The 18776-nt window shown below is 46.5% G+C and overlaps 1 protein-coding gene across 6 annotated transcripts in view; it reads left to right on the top strand.

Annotated features, from left to right (window-relative positions):
* The window catches only part of PITPNB (phosphatidylinositol transfer protein beta), a 61716-nt gene that overhangs the window by 23621 nt on the left and 19319 nt on the right, over window positions 1-18776 (top strand). For 4 of the 6 annotated variants that reach the window (XM_070065778.2, XM_051826657.3, XM_051826658.3 and 1 more), the window contains one exon: window positions 15072-15149. The exons of the other annotated variants lie outside the window; for them this stretch is intronic. In XM_070065778.2, coding sequence (XP_069921879.1) covers window positions 15072-15149 — 78 coding nt within the window. The remainder of the gene's footprint in view (window positions 1-15071; window positions 15150-18776) is intronic. 6 annotated transcript variants of the gene reach the window in all.

Genomic DNA, 18776 nt, shown 5'->3' with positions numbered 1-18776 from the left:
CATGATCTTCCCCACCCACTGGTCTGCCCTGATCAAGATCTGTGCCTTCCCGTCCTGGGGCACTGCCTGTCGCCACCTCCTGCCCCCTCTGTCAAGCCTGTGTGTCCCTCAGGATCTAGGTCGCTCTCACTTCCTCCAGGGCGGTTTGACATGAACCTGCTGTGCTTGAGGAGAGTGGTGAAGCTAACCAAGTGAATCAGGAGTTCACGCTGGAATACAAAATCAGTTTGATGTCAGTTTGATAACACATGGGTTGGCAAGCGGTGCTGAAACAGGCTCTCACGCTCACTGCCTGGGGGAACGAAGCATTGGTGCAACCTGTCTGGCAGAATCATGGCTCTGTGTGCCCTTTAACCCTGCAAAATTCCACTGCTCAGGACTGACCCTGTCCGGTGTGAGGTGGCAAGTGTACAGACGCACGCTTGGAAGTGGCCTGGGGTCTGGATGTTTCCACAGGCGGGAGTTGGGGAGAAAGAGGACGGCTCATCCGGGTGATGGATTTCAGTGCAGTCACTAGAAGGGAATGAGCTCTGTGTGTACCAAGACAGTTCTCTCAGGATAAGTTGGGGGTGTCATCTTTTACCAACTGTACCCATCTTCTGTTGCTGCACAACAAATCGGCAGGTAATGTAACCTAATCAAAGAGATGGCAGCCCGTCTCCTTTGCCACGGTTTGTTGGTTGGAATGAAGTCAGTTCCACTTGTGCTTAGGAGAGGGGCTTCTGCAGAGTGTGATTCATGGTGATCACTAAGGTACTCCTGCCATCCCCCGCATCACCTTTTAGTGCCAGAAAACCTGGGATTGGAGCAACACTAGAACTGGAGCTGAGTAACTAACAGCAGCAGGGTGGGAGGGGCTGCACCTGGTGGAGTAGGTCACCTGTTACACCTGGGGCAGGTGGGGTGGGGTTGGAGAGTTGGGGCAGAAGCCCCTTCCAGATGCCCTCAGTCTGCCTTGTGCAGGGCCTGCAGAATGACGTGTGGAGGCCTCCGTCGGTTGGGTAAGGAGCGTCTGGTGGTCAGATCCTACCCCGTCACGCGGGCAGGCTCCTGCGGTGAGCTCTGTGAGCAGGGTGCGATCCCCTCCTGCCGGCCACCATCCTCTCAGGGCTGTGCTGGGAGGCTGTGCCTGGCGCTGCTTGCCTTTTCTCAGCACTGCTGTGTGAGTTAAGGAGGATGTCTTCTGAATAGGAGGTCCTGTGACTGCTGGGACCTGTCCCTCTGCTCTTGTGCTCATGTGTCTGATGGCATTGTCGCATGTGCTAGAGCTGCTTACTTGTGCAGTAAGCAGTACCCCAGAATGAACAGGGAGATGAGTGTGTTGAATCCTACCCAGTTTAAAAGATAAAGTTGATCCTTTTTCCCTTAGATAAAAAAAATCAGGGAGACCTTCTAAAGACATCAATGACTTCTCAGCGTTCAGACCAGCATCTTGAGTCCTGGAGATTTTAGTCTCAGTCTGCCTTCATTCTGTGAGTTTTCACTCTTTTTAATGAACTGATTGGGTTTTCCTTGAGTGAGTTCATTTAAAAAAAAAATGGCGGTGTTTCCCTCATATTATTTGCCTTAAAAGAAGTTTTAAGATTACGTTAGTAATTTTGAGAAGTAGCCAAGTCTTGTAAAAATAGGACAAATGTGAAATACTTGAATGTCCTAGATACCAAGAATTTGAACGTGAAGTTTGAATCTTGTAGCTCCACCTGGTGGGGACTTTTTGTCACTGCAGATGGATTTGATGCTAACAAAGCCCCACATATTTTTATTTTTTTAAAGATTTGTTTATTTGCTTGAAAAGCATTTAGACAGAAAGAGGTCTTCCATCTGCTGTTTTGCTCTCCAAATGGCTGCAATGGCCGGGAGTTGAACCGATTTGAAGCCAGGAGCCAGCATCTGCTTCTGGATCTCCAACGCAGGTGCCAGGGCCCAAGCATTTGGGCCATCTTCTGCTTTCCTGGGTGCATTAGCAGGGAGCTGGATCAGAAGTAGAGCAGCCGGGACTCAAACTGGCACCCATACGGGATGCCAGCACCACAGGCAGATGCTTAACCTACGATACCACCGCACCGGCCCAGGCCCCGCACATTTTAATTTAATCAATTAAAATTAACAAATTTTAATTCAGTTGATTACTTGTATGATTTAACTCTGCCTGGTTGTTGTGCAGCTTGTGTATTGCTCTTGTAGATTGGCTGTTTTTCAGTTGTGCTTGCAAATTGTACCCCACAGTGCACAGAAGGGATGTGATTTGACCCGTGGTGTGACTGGATGCTTGGGTGGTTGCTTTGACGTGTTTACATGATCAAAGGGTGACATTGTCACAATAACTCCAGGAACAAGGTTTGTTGTAGAAGTCTGTCAGCATCACAGAATAGTTTGTTATGGAAATGACACACGTGTAAATATATGGGTTACTGGGGGTTTTGTAGATAGGTTATGGGAAGTCTCTGTGCAACTGTTTCTCTTTAAGCATTGTTCTCTGTAATTTTCTGTGTGTATGTCATTGCCTGACAGAACAGGCTTTCTGCAGGCACTGCCACCTGATTCTTCTGGTCGGTTAGAAGAAGGAGAGAGTGGTGTAGGCTTCCTATCCCTGGAGAAGGAAAGGTCCTCTGCCTGGGGCCCCAGCGGAACCTGTGCGGCCTGCCCTCTGCACCCTCTCCACGCTTCTCCCCTCCTCGCCTGTTTCCTGAGCAGCTTCCTCTGACTGAGTGACCTTTGGGGGCCAGGACTGGACGGCACCCACTGCGATCAGGCTTTGTTGCCAGGACCTAGCAGGGGGCTCAGTTCCTGACATGGTGTGGATGTTTCAGTAAAGGTTTGGGATCCAAGGGAATTTGCAGATTTTTTTTTTTCTGTAGTGGTAAAAAGAAGAAAAAGACAATTGGGAGGAATTGAGGTTTTATTCACATAGTACATGTACAGAATACTGCTCTTGCTTTTTTTTTTTTTTTTTTTTAATGATTCTAGGTGATGAAATGTATGTGACGTGCCTTCAGTTCTGAAATATCAGACTATGTGAATGAGCCGGTACTTCTTTTTGGTCATATTTTAAAAGGTGTTTTGATTACATCACATTGCAGTAAGAGGCAGAGTAGCCAGCATAAAACCCCAGAATGTGAATTTTAAAGTTTTTTTTTCTCCTGAGTATAAAAAAATTGGAAAACGTCTGTCGTTGACACAGAACCACAGTGAGCGGTAGGGGATTCTCACGAAGTGTGCAGGCAAGCTCAGCTCACTGCCACAGCACACGCGAGCCAGTTGGTTGACATCTGCTTCTGCTTTCTTTAAGGTCTAAACTTGAATCTAACCTCTTTTAATCATCTCCAGCACTTTGTCTAAGTAGCTTTCCATGATTTGTATACAAAAGTCACCTCCCCGGAGAGGAAGAGCCTTTAAAGTGTAAGCCGAAGTGTACACACGATTAACATCAGAGAGACCTTCGTTTTTGGAAATAATTTGAAAGAAAATGAGCACAGTTTAAAAAAAAAATTGGAAGCACATTTGAAGGTATTTATGTGTAACAAGAAAGGGTTGTGCCTGCCTTCCTCCGTACATGCCGTGTGACTATTGTTTTCAAAGTGGGGGTTTTTTCTAATAGAAAAGATGTTAATTCAAAATGTCAAGGATTACATTTCTGTGAATGATGGAGGATGACATCTGTGTTTTAGATGTCAGTAGTAAGCAAATATTAATCATATGAAAGTATTAAATTGTTTGGAAGATGTAGTTTTAGAATATTCTATATTAAAACACAGCAGGTCAGAAGAAGAATGGAACTTTCCTTCATTGTGTTTCAGCATATCTGAGTGTAGTGTTTTGATTGCTAGTGAAAGATTTTCTGAAATGAGGCATCTCGCAACCAAGGTTTACACATTTTTGTGACCATTGCACCAAAGGTTGTGTTCCTGAAAGGAAGAGAGAAAAGCCGGAAAGTCATGTGCCATATTGTGGGTCACGAAGAGTGTGGGGTTCCAGGGAGGGGTCCTCTACGGGGAGCTCCCTGTAGCACTTGGAGAGGGCTGCTACCAGCCAACTCTAGATGAGGCTCAGATTTCATTCATGCCACCTTTCTTTCTGTCCTCTGTAATCCCTGTGCCCTGATTACTAACTCCCATACTCCCATGCGCCTCTTCGTACCTGCCCATGAGCACAGTTTCCATGTGAGGTTTACCCGAGTCTGCTCATTGGCAGGTGCCCCCGGGCAGTATTGGAGGGAGGCTGTCTCACGTTGGGGGCTCACAGCCGTAGTCCTCTTTGCAGCCCTGATGGCTGTCCCACTGGAAGCCGCGCTCTGGGCTGCTCTGCACATCTCCTTCCATCAGAACAACTGTGGGAGCCACTTTCCCAGCATACTCCTGTGATCGCTGCACCTGTCCCCTCACTCATCACTGTTCTTTCCTTACTACCCTAGAGGACACAGGCCACTCGTGAGGCTCAGTGAGAGGACAGCTGGAGTGGCTGACAAAGTTCAGCCTCTGGAGTACCTGGAGTAACCTTTCTGCACCTCCCCATCCATCTCATCTCCTTTGGAGAGATGTACCAGCACAGCCATTGAGAATGCCCTTCCACGGGAGTCCCAGTTGTGGGCTGGTCTGCCCAGTGGTTCAGTGTTCTGGACTTCCCTTGGGAGCTAAGAAGTGATTCTTTATAGAGCCCCTGAGGGTTTCTAAGGAGCTAATTCTAGAGCTTGTCTCTTGGAACCTTTCATTGGGTTCCGGCCAAAACATTTGAGTCCCTTCCCAGTGAAGCATGGGCTGCCCGTGTCCTGTTGAGAGTCTCTGGAGAGGGGTCAGGGCTCTGGCCTGCTCTTCAGGTGAATAGTCAGCTGTGCTCCAGATCACTTAATGATGACCGTGGTCATCAGCAGCCTTCGGGACTGGGGGAGCTGGAGGACTGTTGGTTGGAGCCATTACTAGTAAGGGAGATGGTCAAGCGGCTGCCTGGTCTTCAGCCACCTGAAACACCAGTTTTCACAGTGGCCTTGGCCGTCTCCTTCCACAACTGCAGAAGGCTGTGGAATACCAGGATTGGAGATCAAAACCAAAGATGTGTTTTGGTGTGGATTCTTAGAGGAAACAGTACTCATTTTCTCATTTGTTCGTTTAATAAACATTTAATGGGAATGTACTGTTTGCTCTGGGCTGGTGCAGTAAATGCTTTTCCAGATAAGGGAATAATTTTATGTCTAAACAGAGAACAAGATTCTTCATCAGTGAACGTAAGTGACTGGGAGTTCGTCTGTTGCCGCTCTTGGCTGTGTGGCTGTGCTGCTGCTGAGAGGCCAGCGCCAGACTCCAGGCTGAAGCCAGTCAGGGTTCCAAAGGCTCATCAGAGGTTTGGAGTGGACAGCCCCTTCTCGGTTTAATTGCACTCCACAGGACTGTAATGGGATCGTCAGGCTCATCTCTGCTGCTCCCCCGAGCAGCCTGTGGAGGGCCAGGATAATGTTAAGGATTGTGATGTCAAGGAAGATGAATTGGCTTTTTAAGTTTGTGCTTTTCACTGCTTCTTTCTAACACTGTCATTCTGTGGTTAGGGTCATTTTTGTTGGGTGTTTGGGTGGGCAGAACAATGTCGCTTTTCGGTAGAGGCCGGGGATAAGCCAGTACCTGATATTCTGAAATCCCAGTTGCCTTTGGAAACGAGTATATGTGATTAGCTTTTCTGTGCATTTAACTGTTTGCATTTGGAACATTCCATCGCACTATTTTGAGTGTTTCTGGTAAACAGTCTAACACTTTTTAATTGGTTTAAGCCAAGAGTGTGTATTGTTTTACAGTATTTTGCTCATAAAAATTCCCTGTCCTAAACATTAGTGTTGCTAGGCTGATGGGACTTGGTCTGGTTTATTTGGGGTTGACTCCTCAGGCAGTAAGCGTGGCCACACCTTGAGCAGACCGTGTTCCCTGCGCTCTGAGCGCCTGGGAGGGGCCCTGTGTTACCTGTGCCGTGGATCGTGTGGCCTGGGAGCCCTGTCCAGGGTTGCAGAGCTTGGCAGTGTCTTGGTAACATGCTCTGCTGCACTGCCTTCAGGAGAAGCTTCATGATTTTAAAAACATAGAAGAATTGTAACGTGTATTTCTGTTTTTTCTAAAATTTTAGTGATTTGGAAGTCAGAGTTACACAGAGAGAATGAGAGAGAGATTGATCTTCTATCTGCTGGTTCACTTCCCAAGTGGCCCCAGCATACAGGACTGAAGCATGAATTTCATCCAGGTTTCCCACATGGGTGGCAGGAGCCCAAACACTTGGGCCTCCTCTGTGGCTTTTCCCAGGCCACCAGCAGGGAGCTGGATCAGAAGTGGAGCAGTGGAATTCCACCATCGCAGGCAGCGGCTTTACCCACTGTACCACAGTGTCGGCCCCCTGAAAATGTATTTTCTAAATCATCTTAAGGTGATTAGATTTTTCCCTATTCCATATGTAATACAGGTGGCGGGAAAAGGTTTAATTCTAGGTCACCTCTGTGACATTGCTAATATTTGTCAGCTACAGAAATGACATCTCTGTCCGGGTGAGCTCAGCTCATCCTCCAGGTTACTCAAAGCGGCTCTTCCTGGCCAGGGCTGCATTGGTCTCACAGCTTTCCAGACGCCTGTGTGTTTTCGATGTTAGGTCTGTTCCAACTGTTGCTCCTTGTTTCCTAAGAAGGCTTTCTGCTTCTCGGAGCGGCCCAGTGGCTCCCCAGGTCTTGAGATCTGAAAAGCGCCTTTGTCTCTCAGCAGTCTGTGGCAGAGAGCCAGCAGGCCCTGTGGGAGCCAGCTGCTGCCGCCGGGCTTGTTCTCTAGGGCCTGAGCAGACACCGGCCCAAGTGAGTGCCTCTTCCCTTTGCTGTTGAGAGGAGCCTGGACGTTCCCCTCGTCAGAGTGCTAGCTCGCCCTCGATGTACGTGAGAGCTCTCCAGGAACTCAAAAGGCAGCTGATTGTGATGCTGCTCCTAGCTCGGTGAGGCCTGGACTCGCAGCCCCCTTCACGTGGGGAAGAAACAGTCCACAGACAGGTTGTGAGGTAGCAGTAATGTGCGTAAGAAATTTCCACTTATCAAATGCTCATCTTGCCTTTGCCATGTGGGGAGGCAAACTTGTCCAGCTGTTTTGTAGTAAGTTAATTATTCCCCTCATCTTCACAGAAGATAGGAATTAATATGTGTGAGCCTGGTTCCTATTTGAATGAAGTGTGAACGTGTTTCCCACTCTAGTCTGCTGCCTTCTATGGTCAGATACTTGGAGGCCCCCTCAGTGGCGCAGTTAGAGACCCTCCTGTGTCTTTGAAGACCTAGTTGGATGGCAGTGCCCTCTTGTGGAAAAGCAGCATGCCGGAATCTTAGCAGGGCTTGTCGGATTTCTGTTAAAATTTGACGTACAGCCTCTTCAGCACTACATGGTTTTTCACTCAAACCCGTCATTAATTGTAGATGCATTCCTGGTTCTTTCCGTGTCCTCAGGTAGGAAGGTGGGAAAGTGATGGAGGTGGTGGGGTGGAAAGTGGGTTGGTCCCAGTGTTTGGGTAGGGATTGGTGAGAGCCAGGAAAGGCTGCTTTTGCCCAGCTTTCTGAGAAGTTGGTAAGAACAGCTCCGGGGCGAGTGTTGAGAGTCCATTTCTTCATAAAAGCGCCCTTTCAACAGCGTCTCGTCTCTTTCTCGAGGAAGACTATCTGGATTGCCAGGGAGCAAAGATCCCTTCAGGTACTTGGGTCTGAGCGAATGACAAAGCTTCAGTCATATTGTTGGGATAAAGCTTAGCTAGCTTTGGAGTCTGGGCAACGTCTGAGTCCAGTGGTGGGCCTGGGCCAGTGCTCCCGGAGGTGATAGCGACACCGTAGTTCCAAGTGTATGAGGGGCGGCTGGGGGAAGGTGCATCCCTGGCGCAGGAGGAAGCACTCCCCAACGGGCTGAGGATCCTACTGCTGCTTGGATATTTGCTTTGAAAGATGGTGTTTAACTGTTTTTTGTTTTCCAGCGAGTTGTTTCTCTATTGTGAAATACACTAATGGATTAAAGGGAATCTCAAGAGTTAGGAGCTGAAGGCCAAATAGTGAGCTAACATTTTACGATGAATTTTCTTTTCTTTTCTTTTTTTTTTTTTTTTTTTTTTTTTTTGACAGGCAGATTTAGACAGTGAGAGAGAAAGGTCTTCCTTTCCGTTGGTTCACCCACAAATGGCTACTATGGCCGGCGCGCTGTGCTGATCCGAAGCCAGGAACTTCCTCCTGGTCTCCCATGCGGGTGCAGGGACTAGAACCCGGGGTGCCGGCGCCACAGGCGGAGGATTAGCCAAGTGAACCGTGGCGCCGGCTCGATGAATTTTCAATAGTACATTTTCCCCCCTTTTCAGTTTAAGGAATCTGATGTTGTGTGTTCATTGGTCTACTGTCATACAAGGAAATACATACCTGTTTGTTAAATAGTACTCTCCTAAACACCCTGTTTAATGTTTCGGGTATATGTAATTTAATTTTAAAATACGTGATGCTAAAGACCTTTGACTGACTGGACTTAATATGTTAAAACTTATTTCGTTGGTGTCTAAAGCTTGAAAGGTCTTCATTTTAAAATGTTATAGAAAAACATGCTGATGGGAGCTGGCGTTGTGGCTTAGTAAAGCCGCCGCCTGCAGTGCCAGCATTGTGTATGGGCACCTGTTCCTGTCCCAGCTGCTCCACTTCTGATCCAGCTTCTTGCTAATGGCCTGGGAAAAGCAGCGGAAGATGGCCCAAGTCCTTGGGTCCTTGCACGCATGTGGGAGACATGGAAGAAGCTCCTGGCTCCAGGCTGTTGCGGCCATCTGGGGAGTGAGCCAGCCGATGGAAGATACCTCTTCCTCTAACTCTTTCGAATAAATAAATACATATTTTTTTAAAAAATGCCGATAAATTTGTTACAAAATTAATATCTATACAAAGGGGCTTCAGGAAAGTCATGAAAATCCAAATCATCTTTTAATTCCATTTTTCTATGAACTTCTTGAAATCCCGAGTATTTGTGCATGAAGCACACTGAGCGTGACAGTATTGGTGACCTCTGGCTGTGGAGAGAAGATCAGGAAAGAGGGCAGTAGCTTTAGCCCAGTTGTGTGCCCTCCAGGCGCCTCCATGGGGGTCCAAGTGGGCTCTCCTGGAGTGGAACTGTGGGGCCTTCCACTGCCCAGTGCTCATAGAGGGTCTAAAAGAGTAGAAAAGTCACACAAAAAGGTGGTCTGTTCACATGTGCAGATTTGACTGCATCTCACTACAGTCTAAAAACTCAGCTTTTAGGATTCATTGGTGGAAAGCCAGTTAGGATTAATGAGAGGGCTGAATTATAGAATATTTTTTAATGCAGTTTTGTTCCTCTGAGGTACATTCAGTAACAGAAACTAGGCCAACAAGTTATTGACAATTAGTGGTCCCTTGGGAATCTACTTTAATGAATAGATAAGAATGATTTGTAATTAGCATAATAATTATATGCAAATGAATGCTTCTGAATTGCTCTAAAACACTTCTGAACTGTTTAAACAGCCCTCCTGAGATCTTGTTACTCTATTAATTTGTGTAGCAAATCTTTTTTTCATAGATCACGCAAAGATAAACTTCAGCCCAGCCCCTGTCCGAATGATTATGAATTCCGAGGTGGTAGGACCTGAATTAATGAGATTTACTTATACTATATTAATAGTACTCTGTGGGAACCTGAAAGGGTGAGCAGTCACTGGGGAGAGGTAATTAAAAATTGTAAAGAAAGCTGTTTATTAGAAAATAAACTGTTGGAATCAGTTTCTTAAACAAGTTAGTAAATGTTCTTTATCTGTATACCTCCATCTTTTGCAATTGCAAAATTTAATGCAGATATTTTTTTTTTTTAATGGGCTTACCCCTAGGAATCTGGCTTGAGTTTTGTCAGCTCATTAGTCAGGCATTTGGCTCTAGGGTCAGCTTCGACAGGATCCAGGAAACACCTTTTCTTTCTTTCTTTCTTTCTTTTTTTTTTTTTTTTTAATGTGCCACAATACTGGAAAGTGCAGGGCAGTTCTAATAAGTGATGTTTGCTATGTATCTTCCTATTTAAGCGTTTCCTCCAATCCTGTGCTTTATTTTTGAGTTATGATTAAATAAGCTTTGCTAAGTTAAGCAGCAGTGCCCATGCATAGTGGTTATCGTTGGGTGTGCTGTTTGAATAGACAATCATCTAATGCTAAAGGAAAGCACTTTATAGCAGGCAGTGGATAAGTAATATCCCTCTCAAGTTTATGTGTTTGCCCTGTAAACTCCTCCCTGCCTGGTGAGGGGTGAGGGGTGAGGGGAGACCCCGCAGAGGGCAGGGCTGGTTTTTATAAGCAGGTGTCAAGGAGTTGCTAATGCTGGAGGTTTGGACTCCCTGTTCCCTGGTTTACACTCAGCCTCACCTCTGGTCACCCATGCATGGCTCCTTAAGCAGTTTCCAGTGTCTGGAGCTCATCTCAGTTTTTCCACAAGCTGTCAAGAAACTCCTCCCAGCCTGCCCCCCACCTCCTGCTCAGTTCCCCATTCATAATCATGAGCTAAATCTGGGCTCAAGGACACTTAGGTTGGCCCAGCACAGATTTTGTACTTGGCATTTGGGGGACAGACACTGTGCTAAAAGATTCATAAAACTAATATTCTTTGCCTTCAGAATGAATCTGGTTTCTATTGAGAGTTTGTGTTGAGAGCTGTAGTGAGTAACAGATGTACACCCAAGAGGTAGCACAACTTTTGTATTCCAGTGACAGAAAACAGTGATTTATAAGAATTTAATGAATGTCTTCTGTAGCTCCAGTGTGCAGATTCAGTAATCCATTTATTTACCGTATTATATTTTATTTTGTTCTCTAAAGGGTGTCTTGACTTTCGCTTGCCTCCTTTTTTTACCTAAAGAAGAATTTTCAATTGAATAGAGTTGTATTAGCTCTTATCTGAATCTACTGTTTGCTGCGATCATTGTGTTTTTCTGTTGTTAAGTCGCGATCATTGGTAGAGCAGGTGGTGTCTGGGGACCTTACTCCACCTTGATAATGATGGTTTTACCAAGCCGCTGTCCTGGCCAGGCCTCTGGGCATTGCACAGATAATTAAAATCAGATCATAGAAAAATTTAAACACAATGTACCTTAGCAATGAGATTTTTCTTTCACACATGATTTTAAAACTCATTTTAAAAATGCATTTCCTTGGCCTGGTGCATTTGCTTTCTTTTTTTTCCCAAGGATTACAGAGAGTGCATAGCAAATTCAGCCTTCAGAATACCCAGGAGCTGGAGACTCAAGCAGGCTACAGCTGTCTTCCCCCACAGTATTCTAAAAGAGCTAATGAGATGAGAAGTCTGCAGCTGGTGGCAAGCACAATAAACCATGAGCCAAGGGCTTCTCTTCATCAGAGCCTCCCCTTTCCCCATGGGATCCCAAAGGAGACAGAATACTAACAAAGCCAGCAGGCTGTCTCATTCCACACTATTGCTCATTTGCAGCTATAATTGGTAGCTGAGGTTGCATTCTGTATGCTGAAACTGTCATACATGAAGGAATATATTTGTTCATTGTGATAGGGATGTAAATCGGCCGATTTTCAAATACAGGAAGACCAAACTAGATCCCAACAATCAAATTGTAGCAAAAACGGCACTGTTAAAAAATTAAATGTTGTGGAGATACAAAACTGAGGTTGTTAAAACTACACCTACTTCCTGCTCTTTAATATCTTGCTGCTTAATGCAATTGAGTAAATATTTACGTATTCCAGCTAACGTAAAAAAGCACAAACATTCCTCAGTTTTGACAAGATGTATTATTCTCACCTGTCAGGGTTAAGGTGCTGCTGTTAATGATTGGGTTTTCTTATGTTTTCAGTTTACTATCTTTAATATTTGCTGCTTTGTATTGGAGAGGAAAAGGTGGAGAGGGGAAGACTTGGTTTCTTGTGTGTGTGTGTGTGTGTGTGTGTGTGTGTATTGTATACACAAACTTGTGTCTCATAAAAAAACCTGCCTTGTTGTTTCTGGTGCTGTGGCTTCTTGGTGACTCCTTGGTGTCTTGTCAACACCTTTTCCCCTCCTGTGTGGTGAGCCAGGGTTTGCCCAGCACAGTGGCTTGAGTTGTAGGCCATCACACCTCCTCTTTGGACTGCATCTCCTCCTCTGTGAAATGTGTGGTTGTGGGTGGTCTTTAAACGTCAGTTAATCTCTCTTTTTTTTTAAGGTTTTATTTATTTATTTGAGAGGTGGAGTCACAGAGGGAGGGAGAGATGGGTTCACTGCCCAGAAGGCCAGGCCTGGGCCAGATCGAAGCCAGGAGAAGCACAGAGCTTCCCGGTCTCCCATGGGGGTGCAAGGGCTCAAGCATTGGGCCATCTTCTGCTGCTTTCCCAGGTGTATCAGCAGGGAGCTGGATCAGAAGTGGAGAATCCAGGACTCAAACCAGCACCCATGTGGGGTGCTGGCATCACAGGCAGAGGTTCAACCAGCTGTGCCACAGCACCGGCCCCCCAATTAACCTTTGGATTCTGTGGAGCCTTGGTTCAGAACAGTGTCTCCAGAACTGAATGACCTCACTGACAGTGGGCCCTAGAGTGGAGAAGCTCCGGAGGGCCTCTCCGTTTTGTTCAGTTAGTGACCACTGCGTCCGGTAGGTATGGAAAATGCCTGCCGTTGTCAACCCGGTAGGGAGCTGAGCTTAGGAAGGAAAACCGTTCGCTCACAACACTGCCATTGGGTGCCCGTCGTGCCTAGGCCTCTCCTGGGGTCAAGTAGCCCCTTCGTGAGTGAGATTTATGCTGGCCACAGTTTAGACCTCTTAAACTTGTTTTTTCATGTATATTCAACATTTATACAATGTTACCAGTTTTATTCCTTTAGCCCTCATGATAATTGTGTATACTTTATTCGGTGTTTCACCAGGAGTGGGCAGCTTTAAAACTCAAAAGAGGTAGCTCTGTAGGCTCTACATCATCAATTCAAAGCTCCCACTTCTTTTTCCCCTCATATTTTAATAAATCCCAAAGTAAGTTTCCTGTCCAGTCGTGGCCTGTGTGTTGGCCGAGTGTTTACTTGCTAATGGCACATCAGCTCATGGAGTGACTGTCCTGTTACTGCTGGCCACTTCCACTTGGGAAAGGTGCTGTTTACTGTTCAACTCATCCAGACTCAGATTTTGTTTAAAATAAAACGAAAACTCTCTGTCTCTCTCTCACTGTCCACTCTGCCTGTCAAAAAAAAAAAGACGAAAAACCACTAGATGCCCATGCACTTGGTTTTAGAAATGCATTTCTTTGGTTTCTGTTCTGATTTGAATTCTCTTGTCAGTTAAACCATAGGTCCTGGGGTTTTAGTTACCTTTTCTTTGTTTGCTTTCCTTTCTCAGCTGTACTGGCTTTTTAGGTTCTGGAGCCCTGGGTGGGTTCTTCTCAGTGCCTCATTCCTTGAACTGCCCCTTAACTTAACAACCTTCTACTTAGGTGCTGAAGGCAGTGAGGCTGAGAGCGCTTATTTGATATCATGCACAGTATTTTCAATTATTGAGAAAAGTCTTTTTTTTTGAACGTGTCTTTGGGTTTGGATTCTAAGCTTCTGATGTAGAAAAATATTTTCTGTACTTACAGATTGATTTATGTTAGCAGAAGAACGTTTGCCCCATTGTGACTCCAGGTCCTGTGACCACCTGTGCAAAGGGTTTAATTCTGAGGATGCTTTTGGAATAGGAAGCTAAGGATTCGTACCAGCTGACAGCAATTGTACTTCCTGCTGGTGCCCAGACAGACGAAGGAACTCGAGTTGTCCATCTCCTTGCCAGGCGGCTCATCCCAGTTCCTCATTCCTCTCCCAAGTTGCATGTCTGAGAGCATGCAGAACCCTCATAGCCAGCTAAGTGTGCCTGTTTAATTATTTTAGCTCAGTGTCTGTCCTCTTTTATGACTTCTTAGACAACCTTTAGACAGACTTCAAGCTCAGGATCACATGCCCAAGTCTTCAAAGTTTCATTTTTCTCCCCTTTTTCCCATTTCTTCCTTGTGTAATTAGTTGATTACATTCTGTTTAGGAATTTCTGACTTGCCATTTGCATTTACCGGAGTAGTTGTTGAGTCGTAAGTGGCTGCTTCTCAGTGTGTTGAGTTGTGGAAGTTTGCATTGTACTTCAGAACATATCAGTGTTTGCTGCCCTTATCTCTAGAACAGTCAGTTTTACCCAGGGTTTCATATCTGACTTGCCTATGTTTTGTCTGAAGTAGGTGGTCCTTTCACTAATGCTGTACAGGACCCCAGTTCAGAAAATCCACTCAGGAAGGCCGGGGAGCTCTTTTTCCTTGGGGTGTTTTAAACTGACCTGCTGACCCTTGGCTACTGTTAACTGTTACAACCCACTTCTGTGTTTTTAAAATCTGGTGTTAGCCTTTCAATAGTAGCAAATGCTAAGGGAAGCAATTTACACACACTAGAACCTTACTGAAACCAACATCTGGGTCTTTTCTCCTGCTGAGTAATGTAACAGGGCAGTTCCATGATGCCCCTCCCTCACCCGCCTTTGTGTCATTCTTGTTCCATGAGGAAGCCAAAGTAAATGTGGACTGTTGCTGTCTGTGGGCAAGGGTTTGCAGAGGCCCACCAAGAAATGGAGGTCTCCCGCACAGACCCCACATGGAAGCCACTGGGGGGTGCTGGAAGATCTGCAGTACTGGTTTGTGCTCCATCGCAGTGGCAGCCTTCTGGGGGGTGTAAGGAGTCCAGAGTCCTTGTCACAACTGGAATGGCTGTGTTTGAGTGGGATTTGTCTGGTGCATTCTAGTGTCAGAATTCTGAGGCAGCTGCCAAGCGTGAGAGTTGTGCTTAGAGAAAGCTGTCCAGGCAGCTGCGTGCTAGTCAGCACTGTTGCTATTTCCTGTTGCGTGGCGGTTGTGCCTCAGGTGAACGCTTAAAGCAGGGGAGGCTGGGCTGAAGCATAGTGCCCCGGAGCGTTTTCCCCTTTTCTGCGAGGCCTCCAGTTCTGATTGCTCTCTCATGGGTTTTGGTGGCTGGAAAGTGAACTCTTGTGTCCAGGTTAGGGGATTTCTCTGGTTTTCTTTTCTTCTGACTTTGTTTTGCTTTATAGGACTACAAAGCTGATGAAGATCCAGCATTATTCCAGTCAGTCAAGACCAAGAGAGGCCCTTTGGGACCCAACTGGAAGGTACTGGATTCTGACCTTTCTGACAAGCAGAGTCTTGGCAAGAGAATGCTTGACAGGTCCTGAGTCTTGAGCTGCTTAAGTGAAAAATAGAAATGGCATGAAAATGGTTTTATTTGTGATAAGGACTTAGAACCACGTGCAAGTGGCCAGCAAGTCTGTGCTGCTTTCACAGAGTGGAGCCAGACTGTCACTCGGAGCATAGTGAATGCTCTGCTGCTAGCCCTTAAACAGACAAGTGACTTAGGCTTTGGGGACTTTAATGTTCCCTCCGAGACTTGAAGCACTGCAGAAATCCATGTTAAATGAAGGCTTATAGTTTAAGTTCCCTTCAACCAAGCTCACGTTCCTGCGCTTTCAGTAGCTGGACCTTTGGGAAGCAGGATGCTGGGGAGCAGTCTTGGGGAGAGGCTGTTCTTGAATGAGAAGAACACCTTTATTCATGGAAGTGAAAAAAGTAATGCCAAGGCAATCATTTACAGTGCTAAAGAAAAGAATGCATTAAAGACGTCCAGTAGCTAAAGGACAGACTCTTCATGGAGGCTTAGTATGTTGATGGCAAGTTATTACAGCTGTTTCGACAGAAGAGGAGGGTCAGAGAGACCTAAACCTGCCCAGAACAGATTTTCCCCCACAGTCTGCTGGTGCCGTAGCCAGTCACAGGCCATCCGTTGATGATGTCTTGGCACTGGTTGTTGCTTGCAGGTGGAGGATGCCTGTTGCTGAGTGGTTCTCCATGGGTGTCAGACTGCTTATGACCATCTTGTGACTGTGTTTTAGAAGGAGTTATTCATAGTATCTTATTTTCACTCTCGTTCTTTGGAGAGAGATCAGTTGAAAATTCTTCGAATTTAACAACTATGACTGCAAACTTTTAAACTTAATACCAGAGGAGCTGGCCTTGTGACATAGCAGGTAGAGCTGCCGCCTGCGATGCCAGCATCCCATGTGGGCGCTGGCTTATGTCCTCGCTGCTCCACTTCTGATCCAGCTCCCTGCTAATGGCCTGGGAAAGCAGCAGAGGATGACCCAAGTGTCTGGGCCACTGCCACCCAAGTGGGAGACCTGAATGAAACTGTAGGCTCCTGGCTTTGGCCTGGCCTGGCACTGGCTGTTGCAGCCATCTGTGAAGTGAACCAGCAGATTAAAGAGCTCTCATTCTGTGTGTGTGTGTGTGTGTCTGTGTGTCTGTGTGTCTGTGTGTCTGTCTCTCTCTCTCTCTCTCACTTTGAAATAAATAAATCTTAGGGGCCGGTGCTGTGACACAGCAGTTTAAAGCCCCAGCCTGCAGTGTTGGCATCCCATATGGCACTTGTTCGATTCCCAACTGCTCCACTTCTGATCCAGCTCCCTGCTAATGCACCTGGGAAAGCAACAGAGGATGGCCCAAGTGCTTGGGAGACCCGGAAGAGGCTTCTGGCTTCGGCCTGGCCCAGCCCCATTCATTATAGCCATTTGGGGAGTGAACCAGCAGATGGAAGACCTTCTCTGTCTCTGCCTCTCTAATTCTGCCTTTCAAAAAAAAAAAAACTTTAAAAAATGAATTAATCTAAAAAAGGAAACATGCTTAACACTCAGAAAGTGATAGATGTTACTTGCCTATTACACGAATAAACTCAGTATGCATCATCCAGTAACGGATTTGAAAAATGGACTCACCCTTTTCACATTCCTGGTTCCAAAGGTAAGAGTCTTTGAGATTTGAGCTGGCCCTGGGTCTTGTAGTGAGAGCAGCAGCCAGGTGGCTGCTCCCTTGAGTGCCAGCTGTCTAGCCCGTGGGACTTCCACAGGGAGTAAAAGAGTAAAAGAGCCGGGCATTGAGACTCGTGGGTGAAATAAACAGTGATTTTTCTTCAGATCATCAGTTTTCCAAGTATACGCTCTAAAAGAATCGCTGTGTCGTATGGTGGGCCATTCTTCGGCATGCGCTCAAATCTCTCCTGTGAGAACTCCTGACTGAGTTTATAAGAGGCACCTGAAGTGGTTTCTCTCCGATTGCCAATTGGTCAGGAACTTGGAATGTATTGGATTGTTGTTTTGACCTTTTTAAACAAACCTTTTCTTTTACTATTGATTAACATTTACTTAAAAATTTCGGAGTAGGTTTTTAGAAATAATACAAATTTTACACTTTTGTGGGTAGCGTAGTGGCAGTCTTTCCCCGCCTGGTTTTTCTGTGTTAAACATTAATGATGGTGGACTGCTGGCTAACGGGAAACCTTTCCACTCACTGGCCTGTTGGTTTTTACTTCAGCCAGGTGATGGTGGAGGCTGCTCCACCTCAAAATTGAGTTACTGGTTTTCAGTGCGTCCCTGTGATCTCAGAAGTAGTGAGGGGATAAACAAGAGTAATGAACCGTCTGCTTCCAGCTGCAAGAAGAGGCGGAAGGAGTTGACTACGACACAGGAAAGTAGGAGCCTGTGGCCTGGATCTTCTGGGCAGCTTCTGTAAAGACGTTGGGCAGGCCCTCTTTGTCAGTAGCACCGGGGGAGGATGACTGTACTTCAGAAATGGGAGGAAGTAATAGATAGAAAATACATGATAAGCGAGAAGGAAAAGGAAACCCTGCTCTGGACATGCCTCGCCATGGTTGTATGGAAGAATGCACAGTGAGTGCTGCCTGGTGGCTCCCCAGCCTCTCGAGCCCTCAGCCAGCCACCCCGTGCCTTTCAGCAGAATGGTGCTCGTTCGCCAGTAAACTACACTCTGCATTCAAGGCCAAGTGCAGATCAGATGAGCCTGGTGAGAAGCCTGTGTGCAGTCGCTCCCAGAGTGCACTGCCCTCGCTTGTTGCACTGGACTGGATAGGAGAGAGCAATCTCCTTAGCACGGGGACCATAGCAGGTCACGTTCACAGGTCACGTCTCACAGCCTTCCTGTGGGATGAGTACAGCTGCTTCATTTTCTGAATGAGGAACTTGGCCAGAGAAACACAAATGATGGTTGTAGGGAGAACAGCATGATGTCTGCCGTTTCTGGAGCGCTGGATCCAGTGCTAGTCACAAGTATGTAAGGCGTGGAGACGTAGCAGAGAGTCCTGGTCACCACTCTGTACTTTCCATGCCCTCCTGAACCATGACCATTGTGTGACACTCTGTGTGTGTCTGGTATTGTCCAGAATTTGACCATTTCTGTTACACAATACGTTGTATAACAGTGGGGGAACACACCCCCTTGACGGGCACTGAGGGGAGTGTATTACGTGTCCATTGGGAATCTGCACAACTGTGGCATGGATGGACTTGACCAGAGGGTCAAGAGAGCTCTGAGCTTGGGTTTCCCCATCTTTGAAATGGGAGTGGTGTTTGTTACCACCTCAAAGTTGGAAAATCTGTTTTTGTTTTTTAAGTTCTTATTTATTTGAAAGGCAGAGAGACAGATTAGAGATCTCATACCCAACGGTTCACTCCCCAAATGCCCACCACAGCCGAGACTTCACCCTGTGTCTCTGTTGGTAGGAGGGACCCCAAGTCTTTGAACCAACGCTGCTGGAGCAGGAAGCAGGAAGCTGGAATGGAGAGCAGAGCCAGCACGCAGACCTCGGCCCTCTGGGATGGGGTGCAGCTGCCCCAGCTGGTGGCTCAGCAGCTGTACCGAATGCCTGCCCGAGTAAAGCCATGAACGTTAGG

Source organism: Oryctolagus cuniculus, chromosome 21, assembly GCF_051225735.1.
Source record: "Oryctolagus cuniculus isolate XC-2025 breed Fujian yellow rabbit chromosome 21, ASM5122573v1, whole genome shotgun sequence".
Classification (NCBI taxonomy): domain Eukaryota; kingdom Metazoa; phylum Chordata; class Mammalia; order Lagomorpha; family Leporidae; genus Oryctolagus; species Oryctolagus cuniculus.
This window is presented reverse-complemented; position numbering and strand designations above follow the sequence as displayed.